Source organism: Panicum virgatum, chromosome 3K, assembly GCF_016808335.1.
Source record: "Panicum virgatum strain AP13 chromosome 3K, P.virgatum_v5, whole genome shotgun sequence".
Classification (NCBI taxonomy): Eukaryota; Viridiplantae; Streptophyta; class Magnoliopsida; order Poales; family Poaceae; genus Panicum; species Panicum virgatum.
Window position 1 is genome coordinate 4,001,706 of NC_053138.1, and position 13,128 is coordinate 4,014,833.

The 13,128-nt window shown below is 47.2% G+C and overlaps 3 protein-coding genes across 3 annotated transcripts; all 3 read left to right on the plus strand.

The window, feature by feature from the left end:
* Positions 1-883: 883 nt before the first annotated feature.
* LOC120696901 (transcription factor CSA-like) lies at positions 884-2,370 on the plus strand. Its single transcript, XM_039979931.1, has one exon. It carries the CDS (start codon positions 1,304-1,306, stop codon positions 1,991-1,993), a length of 690 nt encoding a protein of 229 aa, XP_039835865.1. The 5' UTR covers positions 884-1,303; the 3' UTR covers positions 1,994-2,370.
* A 673-nt stretch (positions 2,371-3,043) lies between these two features.
* Positions 3,044-4,074, plus strand: LOC120696902 (photosystem I reaction center subunit N, chloroplastic-like). The gene is made up of 3 exons (XM_039979932.1): positions 3,044-3,414; positions 3,513-3,638; positions 3,738-4,074. Exons 1-3 carry the CDS (start codon positions 3,178-3,180, stop codon positions 3,825-3,827), a joined length of 453 nt encoding a protein of 150 aa, XP_039835866.1. The 5' UTR covers positions 3,044-3,177; the 3' UTR covers positions 3,828-4,074.
* Positions 4,075-11,433: 7,359 nt separating this feature from the next.
* Positions 11,434-12,694, plus strand: LOC120700682 (cis-prenyltransferase 4, chloroplastic-like). Its single transcript, XM_039984927.1, has 3 exons — positions 11,434-11,671; positions 11,797-11,864; positions 11,979-12,694. Exons 1-3 carry the CDS (start codon positions 11,483-11,485, stop codon positions 12,451-12,453), a joined length of 732 nt encoding a protein of 243 aa, XP_039840861.1. The 5' UTR covers positions 11,434-11,482; the 3' UTR covers positions 12,454-12,694.
* The last annotated feature ends 434 nt before the right edge of the window (positions 12,695-13,128 follow it).

Sequence of the window (13,128 nt, forward strand, 5' to 3'; positions counted from 1 at the left end):
ACAATACAAAAGCCGCACTTGACCTAACACAAGTGAAGGGGTATTTATACCCGCGGGACCGGTCAGACCGGTACGCTGGACCGGTCAGACCGGTTGGTTATACCGGTCAGACCGGTGCCAGGGACCGGTCAGACCCGGTTGGCCTGCAGCACCCCCTGTACTCGATCTCATCCGACGGCCGAGGTTCTTTCTTCGGAATGAAGATCCAGTCCGCGGTTTTGGAGGGTCCGCGAAACCCGGGTAAGTGGCCGGTTTTGAGAAAACCGCCAAAACCTCACGCGCGGGAAGATTCCCGCCTCCACGCCGTGGCCCTAGACGCCGTTCCCGCCTCGGCCTTCTGACGGCCCTAGATGCCGCCCGACGCCCGTCACCTCCTCGCCCGCAGCGAGGCCCTAGACGCCGTTGACGCCCGTCGCCTCCGTCAGTCCCGAGACCGACGCCCGTGCCTCCACGACTTGGCGTCTTCAACCGCCGTCCGCCTCCTTGGTTTTGTGGCGCAAACCAAGAAACCCGTCTTCCGTCGCCGCTTGCGCCCTCGATCCAGGAGTGGACGCCACAGCTGCCGCCCGGTCCGAGCTCCGGTCCCGGCTGCCCTTCACCGCCGTCCATCGCACGGTCCATCGGCCACAGCACCTCCACGGCAGCTCCCCGTCGACACTCGACGCCCGTGTACCTACAATCCAAAGACCAAGCGCACGATCACACCGCACGGTTGATAATTCACTCATCACAAACAGGATAGAGTACTCAACATTCCTCAATAATTTATTCCTTTCTTTTGCTCATGCCATATAGCTCATTTTGGAGCTGAAAAAAGCATATAATAAAGTAAAAAAAATAGGGAACGTATCAGGTGCAAACCAACCTCTCCGTGCAAATTATGGAAACTTTAATCTGAGTCATCGAATCAACATCCAAGGGGCATGGGGGATTCGGTAATTTAACAATCTGGACCTGCTCTTGGATTGGGTAATCACACTTTTACAAATCCCACCTCCCTGCGCCCCTCCCCTTGAATGTTGATCCGATGGTTCAGATTGAAGTTTCTATAGTTTGCACGGAGAGGTTGGTTTGCATCTGATATGTTCCATGATGCAACAAGGCCTGCCTGCATGCTTGCTTTATATACTTCGTACCACGTGTGTTTGTAAGATTATGCATGCGTGACCCATGCATACATGCATAAGAATGCATATAAACTATCAGAAGCTAAGGTTATTAGTCGTAGCTGGTTTTCTTGCTTGGGCATCCGATTCTCGATTTCAAACGAACATACACAAAAATCACAGAAATCCTACGGTACATGATGCCAATTAATAGATGGAACCGAACAACCATTGATGCATCATGTGCACCAGGGCAACTGATCGATTTGGCAGGGAAGAGTTGCCGGCTCCGGTGGTTCAACCAGCTGGACCCACGGATCAACCGGCGGCCCTTCACGGTGGCGGAGGAGGAGCGGCTCCTGCAGGCGCACCGCGCCCACGGCAACCGGTGGGCGCTCATCTCCCGCCTCTTCCCCGGCCGCACCGACAACGCTGTCAAGAACCACTGGCACGTCGTCATGGCGCGCCGCCGCCGCAGCCACCAACGCTCCGCCGGCGGCGGCACCCACCTCGCCGCCGCCCCTGGAACTGGATGCTCGCCTCCGCCACGTCTCCCGCCGTTCCAGTGCTTCCACTTCGGCGCCCCGCCGCCTGCGTCGGCAAAGACCACCACCACCGGCAACCTGTGTTTCGCCAGGCCCGGTTCCGGGCCGTCCAGCCTCGTCAGCAGCTCATCAGGAACGTTCAGTGTCAGGAACTGCCACGTTGCCAATAACTTCGCCTTCTCTTCTCCAAGGGAAGCGGCGGCGGCTGCACCGGAGGACGACCATCGTCATGGCATGGTCAAAGACGAACATGCCGGTAACGACGATGACGAAGATGGTGGCGGCGCCGCTGCGACGAAGAAGGATGTGCCGTTCATCGACTTCCTGGGAGTCGGCATCTGAAGAAACACGTCGGTGGTACACTTAACCGTGGTTATGGACTTATGGAGTGATGATGTCAGAAATTTAGGATGTTAGCTAGGCAATTGGGTGTTGGTGCACCACACGCTCCTGAGCTGGGCCCACATGTCAGTGGCATGTCCTTGCACTCCTTTCCCTCTTCTCTCTTGTATACTCCTGTGCATGAATGACAGTTGACATGGTAAAAGATGATGATGTGGCTGAGTATAAATATAAATTTTCCACAACAATGAGAGATAATAATTGTGCTGCAGTTTTACCCTAATAGGCGGATATTCTTGATGAGTAGAATAGTCCACAGAACCCTGAACTGAAGCACTAAACAAGTGTGTAATAAAGTTGGCAGCTTAATGGTCGGAGGTGGCCAATTTAGCTAACTGGAGTAAACAATTACAGTCTGCTGTGGCGATATCATTCAGAGGCACGCCAGTTTTTTTTTAACTAAATTTTAGTCCAACAACTTACCTTGTTTCTTCACCACCTCTCACATGGCCATCCCCAGCCGTTTTCACTGAGCAGTGTATAGCTATATGGTACTGCCTCATATCACTGCGTTTGGAGCATTAACCTCATGCCACAAGTACTATACTTCATTCAATCTGATGTTTTATTTTGTCCTTTTTTTTTGCAATCTATCAGATGAGCAATCTGCTCTGGTCCTTCAGAATAGCAAAATGGATTGGAACGAATGACAATGAACATCCTATGAAAATAATTTACTTCAGGCACTGGAACTGAAACGCTATGAAGCTATCTATGGTTTCAGATATTAGCAAACATAGCAAAATCTGATACTGCAAATCTGCAATCTAAAAGGGGGTGGAGAATCTCTGAATGAAAGTCATAGGCATGCCTCCATGCCACCTAGGCAAGCAATACCACCCTCAAGATCTGCCGACCCAAGGGGCACCTGCCACGTGTCACACGGGACCCATCGCCATTTGGATAATGGCCGCCACGTGTGCCAAGCCCAGCCAATGGGGTCGCAGCAGCCTCACCCTATCCACACGCCCACCACAACCCCGCCAGCCTCTGTTCCCCTCCACAGCGTCTGCCACCCACGATCAAGAACAAAACCATCGCCACCCTTCCCACTCACCTGCTGCCAATCAACCAAGAAACACGCGCAGCCACCACCGCACACCAAGTCAGGGAGAAGCTAGGCCATGGCCGGCGTGAACTCAACCAGCGTCGTCGGGCTCAAGCCCGCCGCGGCGGTGCCGCAGGCCGCCGCCGCCTCGCCGGTGGCGAAGCGGGTGCAGGTCGCGCCCAAGGACCGGGAGGCCGAGGGCCGGCGCGCGGCGCTCCTCGGCCTGGCGGCCGTCTTCGCCGTCACCGCCACCACCGGGTCGGCCAAGGCCGGGATCATCGACGAGTACCTCGAGAAGAGCAAGGCCAACAAGGTCAGTTTCTCCCTTGTATATATGGATCGTATCAGAATTATTGCCGATTGTTTGCCTGAAAGTGAAAACTGACAAGATTACATTTGCGCTGTGATCAGGAGCTGAACGACAAGAAGAGGCTGGCCACCAGCGGCGCCAACTTCGCGCGCGCCTACACCGTAGAGTTCGGCAGCTGCCAGTTCCCCTACAACTTCACCGGCTGCCAGGACCTCGCCAAGCAGAAGGTTCTCATCACCGCACACGGCACTGTCTTACCCGGATGACCTGAATTAATTTGGTTTCTGATCTTGCCATGTCTCTCTCTGCACTTTGTGTTCTTGCAGAAAGTTCCCTTCATCAGCGACGACCTCGAGATCGAGTGCGAGGGGAAGGAGAAGTACAAGTGCGGCTCCAACGTCTTCTGGAAATGGTGAAGCGCACGCTTGATTGGCCAGGAACGGGAGGGAGCGCTGGTGGTGTAACGTGTGTACCTAGATGCCCAAACTGCAGGAAAAAATTGGATGTGTAATTTACCGTCATTGTATCTGTGCCATCTCATCAATCGTCGGAACGTGAACCTCTTGCATTGGGGAGTGTGAAATTGTAGTATTGGTTGTTGGCTGACTCCTCATTTCATTGGCTCTTAAGCCAGTCTTAGTGAAGAGTGTTATCGCACAGTTACCAAAGATGTGAATTAGGTAACCGAGCCGAATGGGTGTCACAGTGATGACAGTCCTCTCACATCCCATGACACTCTCCCTTCTCTCTTCTGTCATGTCAGCAAATTTAATGTCCATGACACTCCCATAACACTCTTATTGAGATTGGCTTTACGAGTTCTTCCGCACAGAACGAGGGTGCGAAGAGGAAGGAGGCTTTTGTTCTAGAATGAAATACAATTATAGCCTCTGCAATGAGCCAATACACGAGAAAAAGAAAAAGAAAACAACTCAGTATAAACAAGGGTGAGTACATGAGAAAAATAAAATGAAAACAATGGCAAGTGTAAACAGAGTAGAGGTCATAAAGATGATTTATGTATGACACAAGAATATATAACAATAATTTTCTGAAGAGAAAGATTATATTTATCTGTGTTCCTCAGATGGATCATGGAAGTTACCCCTTGGAACCTGACACTCTCACGAATGTCACTTGAAATCCTACAAACGTATATAACAGCGTTCTTCATATTAACCACCTATTTTGATATTACCCTTTGCCACAAGTTAACAACAATATTTTTCTGTGGCTTGATCTATAGTTTCCTTTAGATATACCTTCGCTGTCGTGGTTTTTCTGATCGCTCGTCACTCTTAGATAGATGCTTCGCCATGTTTATTTTAGGCAGTATGTACAAGCAGTCATGACCATCGCTCATCACAGATTGTGAATGAAGAACAGTCACAGGAAGGAGCTAATGCTGATCCTGACTACATGATGGTACACACTGAGGAAGGGGTTCAGCTGCTAGAAAAAGAAAAGTGGCCCATTCTGAAGATGCAGGGTTCAGTTGACACAATGACCACAGAAGCAGGGGTTGAGATGGCTACCCAAGATTCCCAGGGCCTGGGGGAGGTGAAAAATGTTATTGACTGGGAGGAAAGCCAGACCACAGAGGGTGACAGGGATGAAGAAGCCTGGGAGATGATCTCCACAAAGCAGAAGGTCACCAAGAGGAAATTCTATCCGGTAGTGGCAGCGAGGAAAAGTGTCAGGGTGGCTGGACTATCATCTAGGACTATTCCAGGGATACTCACAGATTTGCCTCACTACCCCTAGTAATAATTTTTCCATTCTTAATTCTTGTGATGATGAATTATTGGAAGATATAGCCCTCAAATGTGAGGTTAGGTTGGGTAAATCACCTAGGGAGACACATGAAAGTATTTCTACTATGAAGCTGGAGGAGAAAGCAAGAGCAAGATTAGCTGAAGCAAATTATAGCTGTCATCTTGAGCAAAAATTTTCTGACTCACATGTGTTGGAGGGGGAGAACCTAACTCTGCAAAGCATTGATAACAGTCAAAGGGGGGGGTGGCTGAAGCTCAAAAGGAAAAAACTAAAGGGAAGAGGGGGGATAAGCTGAGCAGAGAATTAAAAAGGATCAGTATCCAATGAAGATCATCTTTTGGAATATCAGAGGAATGGGTCAGCTGGCTAGGGTGAGACAGCTGAAAGAATTAATGTCACAGGAGAAAGTGGACATCATTGGTATACAGGAAACAATCAAACAATCCTTCTCTTCTCAAGAGTTAGAAAGACTATCTCTTGGTGGTCCTTTCAGCTGGAACTGGGTACCATCAAGAGGGCACTCAGGGGGGATCCTCATAGGGGTGAAAGAAGACCTTCTTAAGGTAGAAAACTGGGAGCAGGGAGAGTTCTTTGTTGGAGCAACTGTCAGACATAGGATACTTAACTTTAGATGGGATGTACTGGTGGTGTATGGACCTGCAAATCATGAGGTCTCTATGAGCTTCCTAGAAGAACTAAGAATGGGATGTCAAGAGGCTGAGCTACCACTGATGATAGGGGGGATTTTAATCTCATCAGATGTCTACAAGACAAAAGCACAGGGGTTGGTGATGAAAAGCTGATACAGGCCTTTAATGATTTCATTGGAGACTTTGATCTCAGAGAGCTACATAGGGTGGGACCAAGATTTACATGGACAAATAAAAAGAAGTTCCAGTGCAAAGCAACATTGGTAGGGTCCTGATTGCCACTGAATGGGAGACCAGATTCCCCTTATCTTCCCTCACAAGTCTCACTAGACTAGGATCAGATCATTGCCCTATCATGCTGGATACAGGGGAGTCTAATACCCCAAGGGGCAGACAATTTTTCTATGAGAGACAATGGGCCAAGACTAAAGGGTTCCTAGAAAAAGTAAATTTAAAATGGGGGGAAATCATGTCCAAATGCCCTGCAACTGCATACTCCATGGACAGATGGCATGGGGGGATGTGTGGATTGAGACAATATTTAAAAGGGTGGGGTAACAATATCAGAGGAGAATACAAGAGGGAGAGGAAAATCCTCCTAGAGAAAATCCAGAAAATTGACTCTAGAGGCCAGGGGGTGATGGTGACACAACTAATGGTAAAGAGAGGACACTCTTGGAGCCAAAATTAGAGCAACTAATGGAATGGGAGGAGTTGTACTGGATACAAAGAGGGGGAGAGAAATGGACCTTAGAAGGAGATGCCAACACAGGTTTTTTCCACCTTGCTGCCAATGGGAGGATGAAAAAGAGAATCTGTCTCTTGACAATGGAGGGGAACCGACAACTAACCCAGAACAGATTCAAAAACTAATATATGACTACTATAAACAGCTCTTTGGAAAACAACAAGTCAGATTAGTGGGGCTGTCAGAGAGTACCTGGGCGGCAAAAGGCAGACTCACTCCTTCTGATAATGCAGAAATGCTGAAGCCCTTCTCCCTCGAACAGTGCTGGGACTTTATCAAGGAAAATACCACTTTTCAATGAAACACTGTCTTTTCAATGAAAGAAAATACTGCCCCCGGTCCTAATGGATTCAGTGTCTCCTTTTACAAACAGTGCTGGGACTTTATCAAGGAAGACCTGATGTTGATGGTAAATGACTTCTATATGGGACAGCTAGACTTGAGAAGGCTGAATTATGGCGTAATCACGCTGGTTCCAAAAGTAAAAGAGGCAAATAATGTCAAGCAATTCCGCCCGATCTTCCTGTTCAATGTTAGGTTCAAAATATTCTCTAAACTTCTAATGGACAGACTATCGAATGTAGGGCAGAAAATCATAGCACCCTGCCAAACTGCATTCATCAAGGGGAGGTACATAGTGGATGGGGCTGTTATGTTGCATGAGATTGTCCATGAGCTGAGTAATAAGAAGCTGCCGAGTGTGATCCTCAAACTGGACTTCGAAAAAGTGTATGATAGTATTTCTTGGGACTTCATGGATGAAGTGTTGAAAAAGAAGGGCTTTGATGACAAGCTAAGACATTGGATTATGAGTACTGTAAAGGGGGGGGGGCTGTAAGGGTGGGGGCAAAGTTTGTGTGAACATTAATGGGGAAAATGGGCCCTATTTCAAGACACATAGGGGGCTGAGACAGGCGGATCCCCTCTCTCCCCTACTGTTTAATCTAGCAGCTGATGCCTTATCCAACATGCTGGAGAAAGCTAAAGAGCAAGGGCTGATTAAGGGGGTGTTGCCTCACCTAGTAAAGGGGGGAGGGTATTACTCACCTTCAGCATGCGGATGATATAGTGGTCATGGTGTCCTGCGATGATGAATCCATCACCAACATGAAGTTTCTCCTATACTGCTTTGAATGGATGTCTGGTCTCAAAATTAACTATCACAAGAGTGAAGTATATGTGTTTGGGGTGAATGAGTATAGACAGACTGAGTTCTCGAACATGCTGAATTGCAGAAAAGGGGAGCTTCCTATGAAATACCTTGGCTTTCCCATTCATGATAGGAAGCTCCCAGTGAAGGCCTTTGAGGGCTTGGTCAATAAAATGAAGGGCAAGCTTCAACCTTGGAAAGGCAAACATCTATCATATGGAGGGAGACTAGTACTAACAAACTCATCACTCTCAAGCATGCCGATTTACACAATGGGGGTTTACCGTCTTGCTGAAGGGGTGCATCATCAGATGGATACGGTTAGATAGCAATTCTTTTGGAGGGAGGATGTAGAAAAGTTCAAATACCACTTAGTTAATTTGGAGAATACTTGCTTGACAAAAGATTTTTGGGGGCTGGGAATTCTTAATACCAGATTTCTGAATGACTCCCTTCTACTTAAGTGGACATGGAGACTCTATAACGAGGAGGATGGAGACCAATGCTACCAGTTGCTGCGTGCAAAATATTTAGAGGCAAACCAATATCTCTATGTAATAGAAAGACAGGATCCCAATTTTGGCGAGGACTGCAATGTATTAAAGGAAAGTTCAAATGGGGGGCGACTTCCAACCTCGGAAATGGGGGAAACATACTCTTATGGGAAGATGTTTGGGCTGGAAATATCCCACTCAGACTAGAGTTCCCAAAATTGTATGGATACTGCTACAATAAGAACTGCCTGGTTAGTGATTGCTGGAAAGAGGGGGAGTGGCGACTAGATTTCAGTCGCTCTCTTAGTCAGGCAGATATTGTGCAGTGGGAGAGGCTCTTGAACATCCTTGAGCAGATGTAAATCACTGAGTCTAATGACCGAGTAAGCTGGGTGCTGGAAAAAAAAGGAACCTACACTACCAGATCAATGTACATGCTTCTCTCAGATAGGGGGGGTGCATAATCAGAGGATGAAATTGTTATGGGGGAGTAGGTTACCATGAAAATAAAGGTTTTCATGTGGCTAGCCTTTCAGGACAGGCTCCCAACGGGAGTAGTACTTAAGAAGCATAATTGGAAGGGGGATGACTGCTGCATCATATGCAAAATACCAGAATCAGCGGATCATATCCTCTTCTGCTGCCCCCTGGCCAAGTTTGCGTGGGCATGTGCATGTGAAGCACTTCAATGGGGGAGGGCGCCTTCGTCAATGCAGGACTTCCTGGAAAGTTGGTTGCCGCTAGGATGTAGGAACTATAAGGCCAAAATGATGCTCTTCGCAAGAGTGCTCTGGACACTTAAGACTGTCTGTAACAAAATCACGATTAAGGGCGTTTTTGTGCAGGCCCCTTCGAGCATAATTTTTAAATTTGATTCTTTTATACAGAGATGGCGGCAACTGCTCCGAGCTTCTAATCGGGCTACCTTGGACGGGTGGAGGGTGCAAGTCAAGGGATGGATGGAGGCTTTCCTAGAGAAAATACGAGATCGTCCGCCGGCTTATTTCTTTCTCTAGAAAAACTTTAGCAACTTTGTCTTGTTCTACGCCTAATGAGCTGTCGTTTGAGCTTGATGTAAAGTTGGTATCTCCAACTCCAAAAAGATTGGCGTTTGTTACAATTTGCTTTCTATAAAAGCCGGGTGAACCCTTTCTCGAAAAAAAACAAGCAGTCATGGCATTGAGGTTTCTTCTGTCACGGGCTCGGTTGTATTGGGTCGTCTAGTTAGGTTTTCGGTTGTTGTGTCGTTGTAATTCTTCTTCTCTTAATAAAAAATGTGCTCAAGCACGGCCGCGAAAATATACCATCCTAAAATCAATAAGGAACCTAGCTCAAGCATCGGTTCTTCCAAGGGGAAAGTTAGATTATACACCGTGCTATCCCTTGAAGCAAAATATGGAAGAGTTAGATTATACACCTATTATCGCCATAAATTAATAGGGTTAATTAATGGGCCGCAAGTGAGTTGGGCTTAATGCAGAAATTAAAGGAGGCTTACGAATCGGCTCCTGCGTGGGCGTTCGGGCCATCTGGGCCATGTACCTTTAGGTTTAAGTTCAGTTTGAGTTAGAGATAGAGTCCAATATGAACAAGTTAGTTTAGATTGTTTTCCAAGTCTCCGGACTATAAATATGTACCCTATGATATTCGTAAAGAAAAGAACGTCATCACATCTCGCAACAACAATTCTCGGCGTACCGCCACCCCTAATCTTAGGGTTTCATCCAAGTAAGCACCATGCTGCCCTGATCACTTCTTGTGATCAGGGCAGCATTGTTCTTACTTTTACCTTGGTATTACTCGTACTGAAGCGTTTTTGATGGCGAGTAGTGCTAGTTATCGTGGTATTCGTAGCATGACCTTTAGTAGATCTATCATGCTCTTGTTGTTTATCATCTACGAATATCATGTTATCTCTGCGTGATCACGTATTAATCTTATACTAATTCTCGTTGCATAGAGTTAGTCGCGTAGAGATAACACCCTGCTTTTTTTCTATCTAGTAGATCTAATATGTTATGGTTTGTTCTTATACGTAAGAATCGGCTTAATATCTGCTAGTTTAGGCCTTGCAAACGGGTTGGACGATCCGGCGGCATATTAGATGCTTTGCCTTGATTTTAACATGGATTGATCCGGGAATCGGCTTTTGCTTATTCTTAGGCCTCTATTCTGGTTAAAGTTTTGTTATCTATTACGCTCGTTAGGCCTAACTACGTGTAGGATGTTCCGATCTAGCAGTGAAGCTTTTACCATCGTGGATTAAATTAACTAGATCTAATTGAAGTAGTTTTTGCAGTTATTTGCTTTATCTATTAATATCCAGATATGTAGATATGATCTGACACCGGGACTCGATCGTTTCTTTAAAGCCGATGCAAGAGTCGTCCCGGGGAGCCGACCACGGCTCGGACTAATGTTTACACGTTTGCACCTTCCTGATCGGGTATAGGTCAGGTGGCACACCCTGCATCTCTGGAAGCATCGGCGTGTGCCAGGATCTGGGCCGTTGACCGAGGGACCGGTGCCAGCCAGCGCCCCGGCAGCCTCCCGGCTCTTCGTGTTGCCTGTCGCTACTCGCCGGTGGGTTTTGATCGACAACAACACCGTGCTATCCCTTGAAGCAAAATATGGAACCTCAAGTTTAGTTCCACACATCAGGAGTAATGGCTGAGAGCAAGAGTATTTGGATGCTTGCTCTCAGATCAAAGTTAAGGGACCAAAATGTCTATTTTGTCTAAATAAAAATAGAGGGTGGACTGTATTAAGTGATTGCATCCTCCTTGTCAACGATCATCTCGATTGTCATTATTTATTCTAAATTATTTATTTTACAGTTTAGTGTGTAAATGTGTGAGTGATCCTATGTTTGTTGTTGATCGAGGTCCCATCTAGATTGCCATAGGGGAACGACCGAACAGTTTACTCTGAATTTTTTTGACAGATAAAAAACTGCTGGAGGAAGCATCTGGCTCATCAACAGGGACCATGTTTGTAGTGGATTGAGGTCCCATCTATATTGGCATAGGGGGACGAACAGTTATGTTTACTCTGAATATTTTTTTGACCTGCTCGACCCGTCGCCACATCAAACATTATTTTTGACAAATTTGTACTACTGCTACTAATCAGCTACCGCATCAACAGGCATGGCTATATATTCATCTATCCGACCCTTTCCCCATCATCAGGCAACATGGCTGACAATGAGTTTCCCCAGGAGCTTGTCCAGCGGGGGCTGCTCAAGGAGTTGATGCCGCAGCATGTGGCGTTCGTGATAGACGGGCACAGGCGATGGGCGCAGGAGCATGGCCTGACGACGGAGGAGGGCTACGAGACCGGTGGTCGGGCGTTCGAGAAGATACTAAAGCTCTCAGCCACCTGGGGCATCCGAGTCGTCACGGTGTTCGCCTTCTCGCAAGAGAACTTCAGGCGCCCAGAGGTCACTCACATGATCTTATTAGCTTGCTGGCTGACTAGCTAGCTCTAGTAGCTAATTGAACTGCTGGCCTTAGCAGATCGATCTTGCTCTTACACCTACGGATCTTGCTTTCTTTGAATCTGCAGGAGGAGGTCGAGTGCGTGATGGAGCTGATCGAAGGGGCGATTCGTGATAATATGGAAGATTACGTGAGGTGATGAGCATGCAGATCTTGTGCCTGCAAACACCACAGCATACATTTAATTTGATAAAAAAGCTGCAGCTAGCTGATTTAATTAATCTGTTGCATGCGATGTGATGCGTACAGGGAAGGAGTTCGGCTGCATGTCATCGGCGATCCCTCAAGGCGGCCAGCTTCTCTGCAGGAGGCTATCCGGGAAGCTGAGGAGAGGACGAAGAACAACTCGCGATTCCATCTGATACTGGCGACCTGCTACAGCGGGCGGTGGGACATCGTGCAGGCTTGCCGGGAGCTCGCCACCAAGGTGCAGGACAAGCTGCTCAGGCCGGAGGACATCGACGAGGAGATGGTTGCCGGCCACCTCTCCACGAACGTTCTGGGACTGGGAGAGCTCGCATACCCCGACCTCATCATCAGATCGAGCGGCGAGCTGAGGCTCAGCAACTTCTTGCTCTGGCAGTCCGCCTACAGCGAGCTCTACTTCACCAACGCCATGTGGCCTGATTTTGACGAGGATGAGTACATCCAGGCGTTGAAGGACTTCCAGAGAAGAGAACGCCGGTTTGGCCAAAGCAGGAAGCCATCCCAGGCAAGCAACTGAAATGCAAGGCATTTGATTTTCTCAATGGTAATAATAAGTTGCTTCGAATTAGGAAATCGTATTATTATTGTTGTGGCTGGAATAATATTGAAAGATCGCTCAAGAATAAGGGATTAGTAACAGTTAATCAAGTAGACATATTCTGAAGATGACGAGGGACACAAACTTTTTATTCACCTCATTTTCTTCTTACACAGTTATTTGAGCTGGCAATTCCGAAAGATAGCAGACTTTTTGTTTTTGTACCCGCCGGTCCAGATTTAAACATGCAAGTTTGGTTCTCAGCTCCTTATGCTGCATGATTTGCTACAGAAATTGCGTGCTAACTTGTGCCGGAGTTTCTGGGGAGAAGTGTAGATGCTTGCTTGCTGTAGAGTTGTTCAGTTCGTGGTCCTAATATAAATGTTCCGTCCCATGCATGCCATCGATTTCTTTTTTTTTCTTTGCAAAGTTTCAATACACGATTATCAAAAGTGACATATCATCAAAAGATTTTTGAAACTATGGATGAAATGGGGCTTCCCAATGCATAGTTTCATTTCATGATTTCATAGGCGAGCCATTGCATTCAATTATTATGGACGTGATTGGGTGAAATCAGATGAGATGAAACTCTCTAGCCCCCAATGCTAGTTTCATCAAGTTTCATAGTCTTGGAAAACAGTGTAACCTAAG

Excerpts from the sequence above, each read along its gene's own strand:
- LOC120696901 (XM_039979931.1), top strand. The coding sequence starts at position 1,304 with ATGATGCCAATTAATAGATGGAACCGAACAACCATTGATGCATCATGT.
- LOC120696902 (XM_039979932.1), top strand. The coding sequence starts at position 3,178 with ATGGCCGGCGTGAACTCAACCAGCGTCGTCGGGCTCAAGCCCGCCGCG. Across the intron at positions 3,415-3,512 it reads AGAAGAGCAAGGCCAACAAG|GAGCTGAACGACAAGAAGAG; the intron begins GTCAGTTTCTCC and ends CGCTGTGATCAG. Across the intron at positions 3,639-3,737 it reads AGGACCTCGCCAAGCAGAAG|AAAGTTCCCTTCATCAGCGA; the intron begins GTTCTCATCACC and ends GTGTTCTTGCAG.
- LOC120700682 (XM_039984927.1), top strand. The coding sequence starts at position 11,483 with ATGCCGCAGCATGTGGCGTTCGTGATAGACGGGCACAGGCGATGGGCG. Across the intron at positions 11,672-11,796 it reads AGAACTTCAGGCGCCCAGAG|GAGGAGGTCGAGTGCGTGAT; the intron begins GTCACTCACATG and ends TTGAATCTGCAG. Across the intron at positions 11,865-11,978 it reads AATATGGAAGATTACGTGAG|GGAAGGAGTTCGGCTGCATG; the intron begins GTGATGAGCATG and ends TGATGCGTACAG.